The sequence below is a fragment of the Lissotriton vulgaris genome, chromosome 2_2 (assembly GCF_964263255.1).
Source record: "Lissotriton vulgaris chromosome 2_2, aLisVul1.2, whole genome shotgun sequence".
Classification (NCBI taxonomy): domain Eukaryota; kingdom Metazoa; phylum Chordata; class Amphibia; order Caudata; family Salamandridae; genus Lissotriton; species Lissotriton vulgaris.
The window spans coordinates 35,567,225-35,580,671 of NC_141688.1; the positions used below are offsets into that span (position 1 = coordinate 35,567,225).

General features: G+C 48.1%; 1 protein-coding gene across 1 annotated transcript in view; it reads left to right on the forward strand.

Moving 5' to 3' along the window:
* The window catches only part of BBS4 (Bardet-Biedl syndrome 4), a 481,469-nt gene that overhangs the window by 127,118 nt on the left and 340,904 nt on the right, over positions 1 to 13,447 (forward strand). Inside the window, exon 3 of the mRNA XM_086959248.1 lies at positions 8,370 to 8,449. Coding sequence (XP_086815374.1) covers positions 8,370 to 8,449 — 80 coding nt within the window. The remainder of the gene's footprint in view (positions 1 to 8,369; positions 8,450 to 13,447) is intronic.

The following is a 13,447-nucleotide window of genomic DNA, read 5'->3' on the forward strand; positions in this document are numbered from 1 at the left end:
TCACAGGGAAAGTGTTCAGTATGTTTTTAATCGCTCAGCAGACAAACGCGTTTCGGTATTCCTTCGTCAGGTAGACACTGACGAAGGAATACCGAAACGCGTTTGTCTGCTGAGCGATTAAAAACATACTGAACACTTTTCCTGTGAGTGCCGTAATTTCTTTCCATGGGATGTGAAAGAAATCTGGAGCTGTAATTTTCACGTGGGGTGCCGCCACGAGAGGCACCCGCCTGCGAGTGACCCGGATTTTGGTGCAACGGAGCGGAAATATATATATATATATATATATATATATATATATATATATATATATATCTGTTTTCCATGATTTCATTGGGGAATAATCGTGGTCATATTCGAGGTTGCAGATACCATCTGGTACCCTGGGAAGGCTAGAGGTTCAGGTGGGGCATTGTGAGCTCGCTTTGGAATTGGGCCAACCTATTCCAATGATATGTGTGGGTGAGTCCCCATGTTCTGACGTTTATGTTGTCCAGATACACAGTCCTATTTAGTTAGTTGGAACTGTATAACACCACTTCGTTCCCATTTTGTCTGAATGCTGACAAATGCTTGTGTGTTCCTTCTCCAAACACCACTGTTCATTTGATAGAGAGACATGGTACTAAAATGTATTAAATTAGAAGTGTTCAAGTTCTCATCTCTCCCTCCATCAAGACAATAGACATTCATCTCCTGCACAAAATGTCCTGTATTTCCTTGCATGGGTCATTTGGATTTCAAGCATCGAAACTTCTAAATATATCAAGTAAAACAAACTATGCAAGAAATCAAAGACCATGTAGTCAAGAAGTTGTAATTTTGATCAACAGTCAGAGGACATACTGATTTCTCCTTATCCACTCATTCTAAACCAATGGCCTTCTTGTATCACTTGACCGAAGAACTTAGGGGTCCATTAGGATGGCGGCCGGATCGCCACCGCCATGCAGGCGGTGGCGATCAGTCAGCCATCCTTACCCGTCTGCCACCTTTCTTCCCCCCGCCATTTTACAATGGCGGGGGGACCGTGGCGGAGGGGAAGACCGTCCACCGCTTTACCACCGTGGTCACCTTGCGACCGTGGTGGAAAAGACCTGATATGGTCGCGGTGTCTATCAGACACCGCCAGCCATATTAGGATGGCCTGTGAGGAATGCCTTTCCGTGGCGCCACGAAAAGGCATACGGTTGCTGCTTTGGGGGCCCATTGCGGCCCCCAAGGGTGAAGAGGGGGTGGGGGTGCACATGGGGGGTACCTAAGGTACCCCCCTGCGTTTCACAGCACAACATGGCAGGCACTGCGCGGTGTCGCTCATGTTGTGCTCTGAAACGCACAACAAGCATTATTCAAATTGCGCTGCCGGTGCTTTAAGCACCGTCCGCCGCAATGTTAAAAATGTGGCGGGTGCATCCTAATTGAGGGCACGGTTCCTCCGCCCTTGTGGCGGACGGTACCAGCCCCCGACAGCCGTCCGCCATCCTAATGGACCCCATTGTTTGGTGCTCAGCTGCCATTTAATTGGCTGCCTCTGATATTAGCCTCTACTATCCTGAGTTTTAAATTTGAACACAGAGGCCTCATTGGCAGTGGTACTACTTATGGTTGCAAAAATTAAAGTCTCATTTAGAGCATGACCGATGCTAGACATCCACAAAAAAGTGGTGTAAATTCCATCCACCTAACTTGATGCTCTCCCGCTCTGTTTAGAGTCTAGTGAAACACTGTGTCTCCTAGGGTTGTGCCTCCACTGGCTTTAACCTTCGATCAGTGGCCCCTCTGCCCCTGGACCCTCAATTAGTTTACGTCATACCGTCTGCCCTATTTATAGCAGATGTTCGGACATAGATTTTTCCTGTTCCGGCAGTGGAGGCTCCTCTGATATGGCAGAGGAGCATTGCCCCACTGCTTTTAATCAGTGTAAATAAAGGAAAAATAAAATGATAATAACACAATGTTATTATAATTTTATTGCTTCCTGCTGCTGCAGCTCTGCGCGGCTGAGCGGAGTGTCAAGTCAAACCTTACAGAAATATAATCACACAGCATTAAGGTGTGCTTCTTAAAATAATGTCCTGGCCACCTGTACCTGCATGAAGATGTATCTCTTTCCCTGGTGTTCTACTCACAAGGGAAGTCAATTACCTACTGAGGCTGTGAGCACTTCAGAGTCCTTTTTAGGTCTCGTGGGCGTTAACCATGCAAGACCTTTTGTCAGCGACACAGCTTTCCAGGAGACGGGAGCTGGCCACGCGCATCCCAAAATCGGAGATTGGAGCGGGCCGCGCGCGTACGCACGCTATGGCCATCTCCTGTCTCCTGGAAAGCTCCACCACACACACAGCCACACCTCCCCCTGCTACCGCCGCACACACACACGCGCACAGAGACACACACACACACCAGCGCACCTGCACGCGCACACGCACACACATACTGAGACCCCCGGCCCCGCCCGCTGCACACATACACGCACACATACACGCACACATACAAGCGCACCCCCCTCCCCCTACAACTAAGCCCCACTTACCGCCATTCTGGAATTCTGCAGCCTCCGCAGGGCTCTCCCTCGGGCATGGGAGCCCCGCTCTCAGGCACTCTGTGGGCGCGTGCGCCGGCTTCCGAAGACTGAAGTCCCGCCCCACGCACTGTACGCCGAGAATAATATCCGGACAATGCTAAAGTTTAGTGGACACCCCACAACTGACACAGCAGAGAGGGGGCGCTTCAGGAAGGTGGCTTCAGGAGAAACCCAGGGACCGAGAGTAAAATATTCAACTGGAGGGAAAGGGGCGAGGAGGGAGGGGGCAGCTGAAGCAGGGGGCAGGGTGAGGAGCATTGCTGGGCATTAAACAGGGCCTCGGGGACGTGCACCGCTCGTCTTTTTAAAACGGCGTTTTCGTTTTTTTGTGTATAAGAAATTGGACCAAGAGGTCGTCCCCGTAGTCCTTCTTCCGTTTTGACGCCTGAAACAGTCATTGGAAAGGGTGGGAGGTTAGGCGGGGTTTAGGTGACGTCACATGCTAGGCCTCCTGCCGGAAGCGGCAGACAGCACACTTTGGTCTGCAGTGATGGCAGAAACGTACCTGGTGTGGAGTTTCGAGGAGCTAACCCAGACAGACTGCGCAGCACATTGAGGAGCGGAGGCTGTATCAATGGAGGCTTATACTGGGCTGCCTGCTGATCCTGTTGTGGGTGAGTGCTGCTAATGATCCAGAGAGAGTGTCTTGGTTGCGTGGGGCAGTGATAGCTTGGTTCCCTGGGCTCAAGTGACTGTCCGGTAAAGTAGCTACTATGGACGCAATATGACTGAGAATTTTACTACTGTCTTCCTCTTTCCAAATATTTCTTTTTGTGTCCTGATGTATTAAGGCAGTCTTTTTGTATTGACCATTGACTGATACATTTTCTGCACAAGCACCGACGACGACATCTACGACACGAGTGTCAGATTGTAAAATATTAATACATGCTTTCGTGATGATTGCTATTCAAATTTTAATTTTTACAATGCAGGCTATACAAACAAACCAAGATCTTAAATGACCGTATGTTCGTACTAGAGCCACTATTTGCCTGAGGTGCATCATCAGAGCTGTGTGAATAATAACTGCCGGCAGCCCCGTGCTGAGGTGCATCATCAGAGCTGTGTGAATAATAACTGCGTCAGCCCCGTGCTGAGGTGCATCATCAGAGCTGTGTGAATAATAACTGCGTCAGCCCCGTGCTGAGGTGCATCATCAGAGCTGTGTGAATAATAACTGCGTCAGCCCCATGCTGAGGTGCATCATCAGAGCTGTGTGAATAATAACTGCGTCAGCCCCGTGCGTGAGGTGCATCATCAGAGCGGTGTGAATAACAACAGCTGTGAGCCCGTGGCTGAGGTGCATCATCAGAGCTGTGTGAATAATAACTGCGTCAGCCCCGTGCGTGAGGTGCATCATCAGAGCGGTGTGAATAACAACAGCTGTGAGCCCGTGCCTAAGGTGGATCATCAGAGCTGTGTGAATAATAACAGCTGTGAGCAACAGCATACTCTTGCACACATTCTCACTGCTCACCAATTCAAAGTTTGCTAAAAAATGTATGCAACGCATTGTCATACACAATGCCAATAACTCCAACTTTAATGCTGCGAGACCTATTGCATTGTAAATGCTTGTTTTCATTTGTTACAGTTCTCTCTTCCGCACCAGTGTATCAGCGAACAGGTCCGGGGACACTAGTAGTCTGACCGCCGTCTGCTGCTACTCTCTTTTACTGCATGGCGACTTGTAGTATTTGGTGTCTAACGCCAGGGACTGCACAGCCATTAGCTCTCGACTAATAAAAGCAGTAGTGGCAGCTACTAAGCACAGGTGGGGGTTCAGGGAGGTGGGAGACGGAGGGGTGAATAAAAAAAGTCTTCTCCGTACCGCAACAGGAAGCTCCTGCCTCCTAGAAACCCCTGTCCATTCACAACACTGCCTTAAGCAGCATTGTGATTGGTCTGGCACTGTGGTTCGGCTCTCAGACAGGGGCTTGGAGGCTTTGCATGTTCCTCACCAGGCTGTGTAATGCAACCTGGTGGGAAGATGCAAAGTGTGCATGATGGCTTGAGCCCTCTAGACTGGTAAAACCGCCATACGCACTATAGAGTGTGCTTTACACTCCCCCATGCATTGGCCAGCCTAGCCCACTTTCCCCACACCTGAGCGCTGCTGATCCAGAGGTCGAGGAAGATACTTTTTTTTATTTTAATTACTGTACCCCCTTCTCACCCCCTCCAGCCCCCCCACCGCCTATCTTGCCGTCCGCGACTGCTGGCCGTGCAAGGAATGTTCCGCTCAGTCCTGACATGATCTGATAGTTACATGTAGAGAGTGACCGAATGAGGGAATTGAGAGGGGACAGGCGGTTGCTCATCCCCGCGTGCTTTGCCCTCCTGGGAGAGAACACAGGAAGACCAGGAAACTGAACTGAACTGCGAGAAGTACTGAAACCTGAGAACTTATTGAAATGTTACAGAATTCTGTTTGAAGGATGTAAGGTTGTAAGGTTGGCAAAAGATGAAAAGGAGCCAGCGTTTAACGCGTTGAGAGCAGTGAGCCACAAACTCTAAGCCCTCCTAAATCTGCTCTCACGTCCCTTCAGCGCAGCCCCTCTACGATTGGCCTCTTTTCTTGGGTACTGAGACGTGGGCAGGGACACGCGCCAGCAGGCACCCGACTCTCACAAGGGCCCTTACTCAACCTTAGTAATAAGGGCCACACCTCACCCCCTACTCCGACTATCACCGGAGCCTAAGATATGATTGAACCTCTAGTTCTCTTTTTTTTTTTGGTCGGTTTGTTTATGACATCTACACTTCAATCTAATTAGAAGTGCTCTTCCGTGCCAGGGCTTGGAGGTCAATATTTTGCTTGTCAATGCTTTTTCTTTAAGTTCATTATATCTTTTTATGTTTTCAGTTATAATTGTCTGTTAAACTAGGGCTTCGGGGTAGAGTAATTAATAACGCCTGTACTTTACAGCAATAAATAATCTTACTTTGCTCTTATGTGCATTAAAGATACGCTTTTTTAGGCGTGTTCTAAGTACCTCTGCTTTCTAGGAACCACCCAGACTGCCCTCGTAAAATTATATGTGATTGGTTAATTTGTTTGATTTTATCTTGCTTCTGGCAAGCACATGGCGTCCACAATTAAACAAAATGTTTTTTCTAGTTTTTTTTACATACACTTGCAATAAACATGTTGAAAAAGTAGCCTTTGCCTGGTTTGCCAAGGCCAGAAACTGGTTTTGTTGTAGGGTCGGCACTTTGTTATTCATAGGAGGCAGTTTGGCATGTGGAAAAAGAGTAAGACCTATGCAGTTTTTACAGGCATCAACGGCAATTATTGTTGAGCACAACTCGCCCACATGGCAGGTAATAAGGAAATTCTGCCAGAAACAATTGGACCCTTGTGTGTGCGTGCCCACTCTTGTTCGTCCGCACAGGAATCGGGTGGCCTGTACATTGGAGACCCAGTCCAACTGCTTTGGTGCAAACAGTATTTACTGACCTTGTGTCGGTGCAGCCGCGAGCTGTGGGAGATTCTGCTTTTTTTGTGAAGTTCCCCATGAGTAGATAAGGCCGGAGGGCATATGCGCTGTTACCTATGTACAGAAGAAAGGGCCATTGATTTGTGTGACCAACAACTTGGGCCAGGGTGTATATCAGGGTGTGTCACATTGACTTATCTAGTAGGTATCCGTCTCCAAATTCACCAGCAAGCAGACGTGTATGGATGCCACTGTTCCGGAAGATGTATGAGTCGTGGTTACGCCCGGGAAATTTGGCCACGATGTCAGTTATAATGTACTTGGCATTATATATCACCTGCACATTGATGGAGTGGGTGGATTTGCGGTTTCTGTAGATATATTCACTTGGTCAGATGGGTATATGTGTCCCATCGATGCAGCCAATTACGTGTGGGAACTGCGCAAGTTGGTAGTACTCCAGCTTGGTCCTCTGCCGCTCCGACTGTGTACTGGGGAATGCGATGTAATGTTCCATTTTGTCCATCATGGCATCCAGGAAGGTGTGAAGAAACGGGATAGACAGCTCTGTGACACACCACCCACTGCCGCTATCACACCCTGGAAACTTCCTGATGCAAGGAGGTGCAGGCAACAGAGTACCTGGACATGGGTTGGGATTGCGTGGGCCCTTGGTGTCTGATGCTCCAGATAGGGTTTAAGGCCCCGTATTAGGTCAAGGATGGTATCTGGGTGCAGCCTGTACCTTTCATGGATTTCAGGTTCAGTCAATTGGAACAATGTGATGCGTAATCTGTACACCCGCTCTTCCCGTCTCCAGATCCTCACTCCTGCTGCTCTCAAGCGTAGCCGCCTTGCTATGAGGTAGAGGGCCGCCATTATGTTCACACTGTTGCATTTTGTGGCTGTTTTTATGCACTCCACCTGATTACCACCTGCTCTTGAAAAGTGGTAAATACTGATTCGTTATTACCGATTTTGGTCAAATTCGGTAATAACGAGGTTTGCTACATCGCATTTTTGGGTTTTTTACCAAATCGTTAATTCCGAATCGGTATTCATGGTTTCGGTATTATCCGATCGGTAAATAAGGAATCGGTAATTATTTTCCGATTCGTTATTATCGATGCCATTCGGTAGTACGTACATCTCAACTGGCTAAATACTGGTCGGTAAGGCCGAAAACGACCCGTTTTCGGTTTTACCGACCAGTATTTGGCCACCTACATATGGCCCTATGTTGGCACATCTTGATCATTGTGTACTTTGTGGAGTAGCCAGTTGTGGTAGTTTTAAACAAATGGCCATCTCTCAAGTTGTGCTGCGGAGGACGTGACAGCATATCAAAGAGTGCCAATAGCGAGGGAGTGTCTTTGGCATTCATGAATTGTGGAGATGAGCTTGAAAATGCACCATTTGCCCACTCTTTTTTTCAAAATGTTCTCAGAGGGGGGGGGGGGGCTGAGTTCCAGTTCTAGGTATAAAGGGTAGTAGTTTCCCAGTGCAAACAAATATGACTAACTAGCTAACCTAAGGCCTCTGAAGACAGCACTGGAACAGGTTGAAGAATTCTGAGGATGTGAGGAAATTCTTCGAAGTAATGCTGCAGGAGAAGCTCTAAGATGTGCCAGAAACAGAACATTTCTGAGAAGATGGACTCTGCCTTTGATTGAATATTGACAGCTAGAGAATTATGAATACAGATGAAGAACTGAGCCCCAGTAGAAGAGCACAGGTGAAAAGCAGAACCCAAGCAGAGGCTTCCTCTGATAAAGCGGAAAGCCAGGCACACAACCACTCCCTATTGTGTGTGGCTATTATGGAGTGGGTAATGCGCAATCTCTGCAGGATTTCCTCGAACCCTATGGTGGGACCTCAAATACTGCAGCAGGTCCTCGAATCTCACTGTAGTCTGGTACTCAGATGGGGCATACTGTCATGGCTTTGGGGTCCCTGTCTATGCTTGCATTGGGGTTCGGGGATCCGAGCGAAATTATTATGCACAAGTCTGAATTCAAGGCAGTGTATAATGCATGGTCCAGAACGATTCAGCACCTACCGTGGTCAGACAAAGCAGCCTTTATATGGAAATATTTGTTGCTTATATCAGTTAGAATGTAGGTGACCATTTCCTGTGAGAAAAAAGAATCCTGTGATAACTACTGAGGCATAAACAATAGCCACACTGTGCTTAGTGAATCTTGTAGTCCAGCAGAAATCCTGTGTAAGGTGCTCATGTATTACAAATGATTCAGTTTTGTACTCCAAATGTCTGGAGTGGTAGTGCATATAATGGAGAGTTCCCCTTTTTGCTAACCTTTATATGATTCCTGTCCCTTTAGCACCCGAGCTGCCTATCTTGGAAAGAAGAAACTGGCTGATCCACTTGCACTACATCCGAAAGGATTATGAGACATGCAAGGTAAGCCTAACGTTTGAAAAGTACAACTTGAAGTAACACAATGAATGAGGTGAGTGTGCTTCCACAGATATGGTGGAGGGGACAGTATTGACAATCAGACAAGGTCACCGATCTGTACTAAAATATTTTCTGATACTCTCCTTTTATTTTCGTTTTTGCGATAATGTTATTTAAAGGTGGCCTACTTTTTCGATTTATTTATTCATTCTTTTGAATTTCAAGACTTCTAGTTATTTTCTGAGACCACTTTTTCCTGACATTGCCCCCCCTTTTACGTCTGCCTTATGTACCCCTTTAGCAGTCTCGCCAACCTCAAATAATCAAAATAGTTAATAAATACAAAAATATGTATAGACGTACGTTTTTGGGCACTGGGTCAGCTCTCTTTCACTATTTCCCTTTCTAACTGTTATTCCAAGGTTTGTTTCTGCCCACCACAGCATACAGCATGGGGCAATGTTTCAGCAACTTAACACATTATCAGTCTGGCACTTTGAGTGACTGTTTTAAGCCTGATCACATGCATATCTTCACAGAAAAAGCCATTTCAAACGGCCAACACCTTACATTCCCAATGTTTTTCCTATGCATTCTTTCTCCTAGATCTTCAGGTTAACAGTAATTTAAAGCCAACTTGATGTTTGCTTTGTGCCAGTAGAATCCTATTGTCCAGCGACATGCATTAAAACTAAAATCACTTTCTATGCGTGTTCTGAGTACATATGCCTGCTAGAAAGCACCCATATTGATTTATTAATAATATATGCATTGCTCTTTTTAAAAATGTAACAAATATATAACAGTCATATGCCTATGAAAGGCGGTGGCATATTTTCTTATATTTTTTTGCGTTGACTTGCAGCAAAAACAAGTTAATTACCTTTGGTAACGCATTATCTGGTAGAGACACTGTCTAGCTGCAGATTCCTTACCTTTGAATTTCCCAGGCGGCGGGCTGGATCCGGAAACTTTTGTTGAGCAATACCCTTTGCACGTGTCGTCAGGTGGCTCCATTCGGCTCCGCATGACACGGTCAGTAGCGTCGGTTAGGACATTGTGGTGCCTATATAGGCGCCACCCAGGTGCTTGAACTGTACTTTTTGTTTTTTCCACGCCATAAGTGCAGAGCCACAAAGTAACTGATGTAGTCGTGTACAAAACTAGGGCCCTGAAAAAGGGAGTAACCTTAGTCCTACAATAATAGTCCGCAAAGCGGGGAGGCATGGGTAGGGCTGTAAGGAATCTGCAGCTAGATAGAGTCTCTATCACATAACGCGTTACAGAAGGTGAGTAACTTGTTCATCTGATAGAGACTTCTACCTTGCTAATTCCTTACCTTTGAATCAGATACCCAAGCCATACCATCCCAGCGATGGGCTGCGGACCAATATCTTATACTAGGAAGTCCTGCAGGACCGAACGGGCAAAGTGTGTCCCTGCGGACCTGACCGTCCAGGCAGCAGTGTTTTGCAAACGTGTGCAAGGATGCCCACATTGCTGCCTGACAAATGTCTTGTACTGGGACACCCTGAGCCAAGGCCATTGTTGTAGCCTTTCCCCTGGTGAATAGGCCCTTAATCCTTCAGAGGGCTGCTTCTTTGCCAAAGCATACCACTTGATACAGAGAACTACCCAGCGAGAGATGGTCGTTTTCTGCACTGCCCTTCCCGTCTTTGCTCCCACGTACCCAACAAAGAGTTGGTCATCCACCTGGAACTCTTTAGTGGGGTCAAGGTCGAAAGACTGCGCTCTTTTCGGATCCAGCCTGTGGAGACGCTTCTCCTCATTAGAGGGATGCTGTGGTGCAGAGAAGGTGGACAATGTGATGGACTGACTGAGATGGAAAGGAGTTACAACCTTTGGCAAAAATGATGCCCCAGAGCAAAGCACCACCTTCTCCGGAAAGGACATAAGATAAGGAGGCGAGCAAGATAACTCCTGCAGCTCACTCACCCTCCCGGCTAATGTAATCACCACTAAGAAGGCTGTTTTGATGATCAACAGCTGGAGGGGGCAATTGTGTAAAGGCTCAAAAGTAGAGCACATCAGGTAGGTCCCACTGTGGCATAATAAAGGGCATAGGTGGAAACAGGTGAGCCAGCCCTTTTAGAAATCTATGTGCAATAGGAGATGTGAAGAGAGAGGGCTGGTCTGGCAGCCGCAAAAAAGGCAGACAGAGCAGAAAGGTAACCCTTGAGAGTTCCCAAAGCACAGCCCTGCTGGGCAGGGGTCAGAATGAACAAAAGGACAGTAGAAAGAGAAGCAGAAAGGGGGCAAATAGACCTCTCTGTACAGTAATACAAATTTCTGCCAACAGCAGGCGTATACCGACTTAGTGGAGGGCTGTTAGCAACCAGAATAACATTACAGACTTCAGGAGGAAGGTCAAAAGCTATCAACTGTCGCTGATTAAAATCTCCACGCATGGAGGCGCAGAGTGGACAGGTTTGGGTGGAGAATCCTCCCCTGCTGCTGTGACAGAAGATCTTCCCGAAGGTGCAGCCTGATTGGAGTATCAATGCTGATTCTCAGAAGCTCTGGAGACCAGACTCTCCTAGCCCAGTCCAGAGCCACAAGAACAACTTGGGCCCGGTCGCTCCTGATCTTCTTCAGAACTTTGAGCAGGAGTGGTATGGGTGCAAAGGCGTACAGTAGGCCTGAGCTCCACTCGCAATGAAAGGGATCGCCGAGCAATAGCTGCTTGAGAAACTCCAGCTCGCATTACTGCTGCCACTGCGCGTTGTCTACTGAGGCGAACAAATCTAAACAAGGTTCTCCGCACTGATGAAAGAGGCCTTGCGCCACCTTAGACTGGAGACACCATTCGTGATCCGCTAGGCATTGAAGGCTGAGTTTGTCCGCCCTGGTGTTCAGAGAACCTGCCAGGTGTTGAACCAATAGGGATATGCCCTGCTGTACCAGCCATGTCCAGAGACTTATGACCTCTTGACAAATGGTCCACAATCACACCCTGCCCTGCTTGTTGCAGTACCACATGGTGGTGTTGTCCGTGTACACTTGCACTAGCTTCCCCTTGACAGAGGGAAGAAATGCTTTCTATGCTGAGTTCCAACAAATTTATTTGGAGCCCTGTCTCCGCCGGAGACCAGTGCCTGCTGATCTTCACCTCTCCAAGATTGCCGCCCCATCCCAGAAGTGACGCATCTGTCACAACTGTGAGATCAGGTTGGGGAATGGAGAAGGGTTTGCCATTGTCCCAATCGCGGTTTGTCAACCACCACTACAGATCTCTCGCTGTTCCTTCCGAGATCTGGACCATGTTGGTGAGATTTCCTAGATGCTGGGCCCATTGGAACTTCAGGTCCCACTGCAGAGCCCGCATTCGCCACCTGGCATGCTTTCCCAACAGGATGCAGGAGACCATGTGGCCCAACAGCCTCAGAGTCAGTCTCACCGATATCCATGATAGAGGCTGAAACATCTGAATCAAAACTTTAATGTCCTGGACTTGCTGCTTGGGAGGATAGGCCTGAAACTGCGCCTTCTTCAGAACTGGCTCAATGAAAGGGAGTGTCTGAGAAGGAGTCAGGTTTGACTTTGGCATGTTTATAGAGAACCCCAGCGAATGCAGGAGGTCTGACATAGTCTGAAGGTGAGAGACGACAGCCTGGGTTTGAGTACCCCTCCAACAGCCAGTTAGTGAACACCGAGGGGCACTAGCAAGGCTGAAGGGGAAACTTAAAGTGCTCGCGGCCTACCTTGAACCGCAGGTAACGCCTGTGACCCAGCAGGATTGGGATGCGAAAATGCGCATCCTGCAGGTCCAACGCTACCATCCAGTGTTCTTGGTCAAGGGCAGAGAAGACCTGAGCTAGAGTGAGCATCTTGAACTACTCCTTCTTGAGGAAGAGATTGAGGGTTCAAAGTTCCAAAATGGACTGCAACCCTTTGTTCTTCTTCGGAATCAGAAAGTTACAGTAATAACAGCCACGGTCTACTTCTGAAACCGTGACCCTTGGCCGAGAGAGCTGTAGCTTTCTCTTTGAGTAACCTAAAATGATCCTCTGTCAGCCGTTCCTGTTTTGGCAGAATGAGAGGAGGACAAGAGAGGAAAGGCAGAGAATAGCCCTCCTTGACGATCGGCAGACTCGCTTGTCCGATGTTATGGATCTCCAGTGGGGGAAATGATGACAAATTCTCCCACCAACTGGAGTAGTGTGTTCCTGCAGAGTCAGCCTAGGAGTGCTTGGAGGTTGCGGCTGCTGAGGGCAGTGTGGCAGTCTACTTCTGGCCTCCATTACTGGACCGGAATGCACCGCGTCCAGGTAGTCGCACAGCTTTGGCAGTCTATGCAGGACAGTGGCTGGGATAGGGCTGACGTATCTGGAAAACCCTTCCGTTGCCACGAAAGGGACGATAGGAATACTGGCCACGAGCAGTAGAGGAGAGGCCCAAGAATCTGGCCGCAGCTCAAGAGTCGTTGAACCTGACCAGGGCATAGTCTGCTTTTTCCTCAAAAAGACTGTTTCCATCAAAGGGCATGTCCATCAGATTAGTTCAGACATCATCCAAGAAGCCAGTTGGTCTAAGGCAGGCGTGGCGCCTCAAGACTACTGTTGTTGAACTTGATTTGCTCCGTGAATCCACCGCATCTAGGCCACAGCGTATGGCGAATTATGCTGCATCTCTCCCATCCTGGACAGCTTGGGAGAGCACAGCCTGGGCCTCCTCCAGGACCTGTGGCAGCACTTGCGCAACTGTCTTCCAAAGGGAATGGGAAAAATGACCCAATTAGCATGCGGTAGTCACCGACCGCAATACCAGGCTGAAGAAAACAACTTCTTTTCAAATGAGTCCAGCCTCTTGGATTCCCTATCCGAAGGAGCAGAAGGGACACGCCCTGAGATGTAGAGGCCTACACCACTAAACTTTCTGGGGTAGGGTGTTGGCTGAGGAGCTATGAGTCGCCTGGAGCGGGTGATGGCAGTGTGCAATAGTCCTATTCACAGGAGCCCCTGTGCTAGGCTTGGACCACAT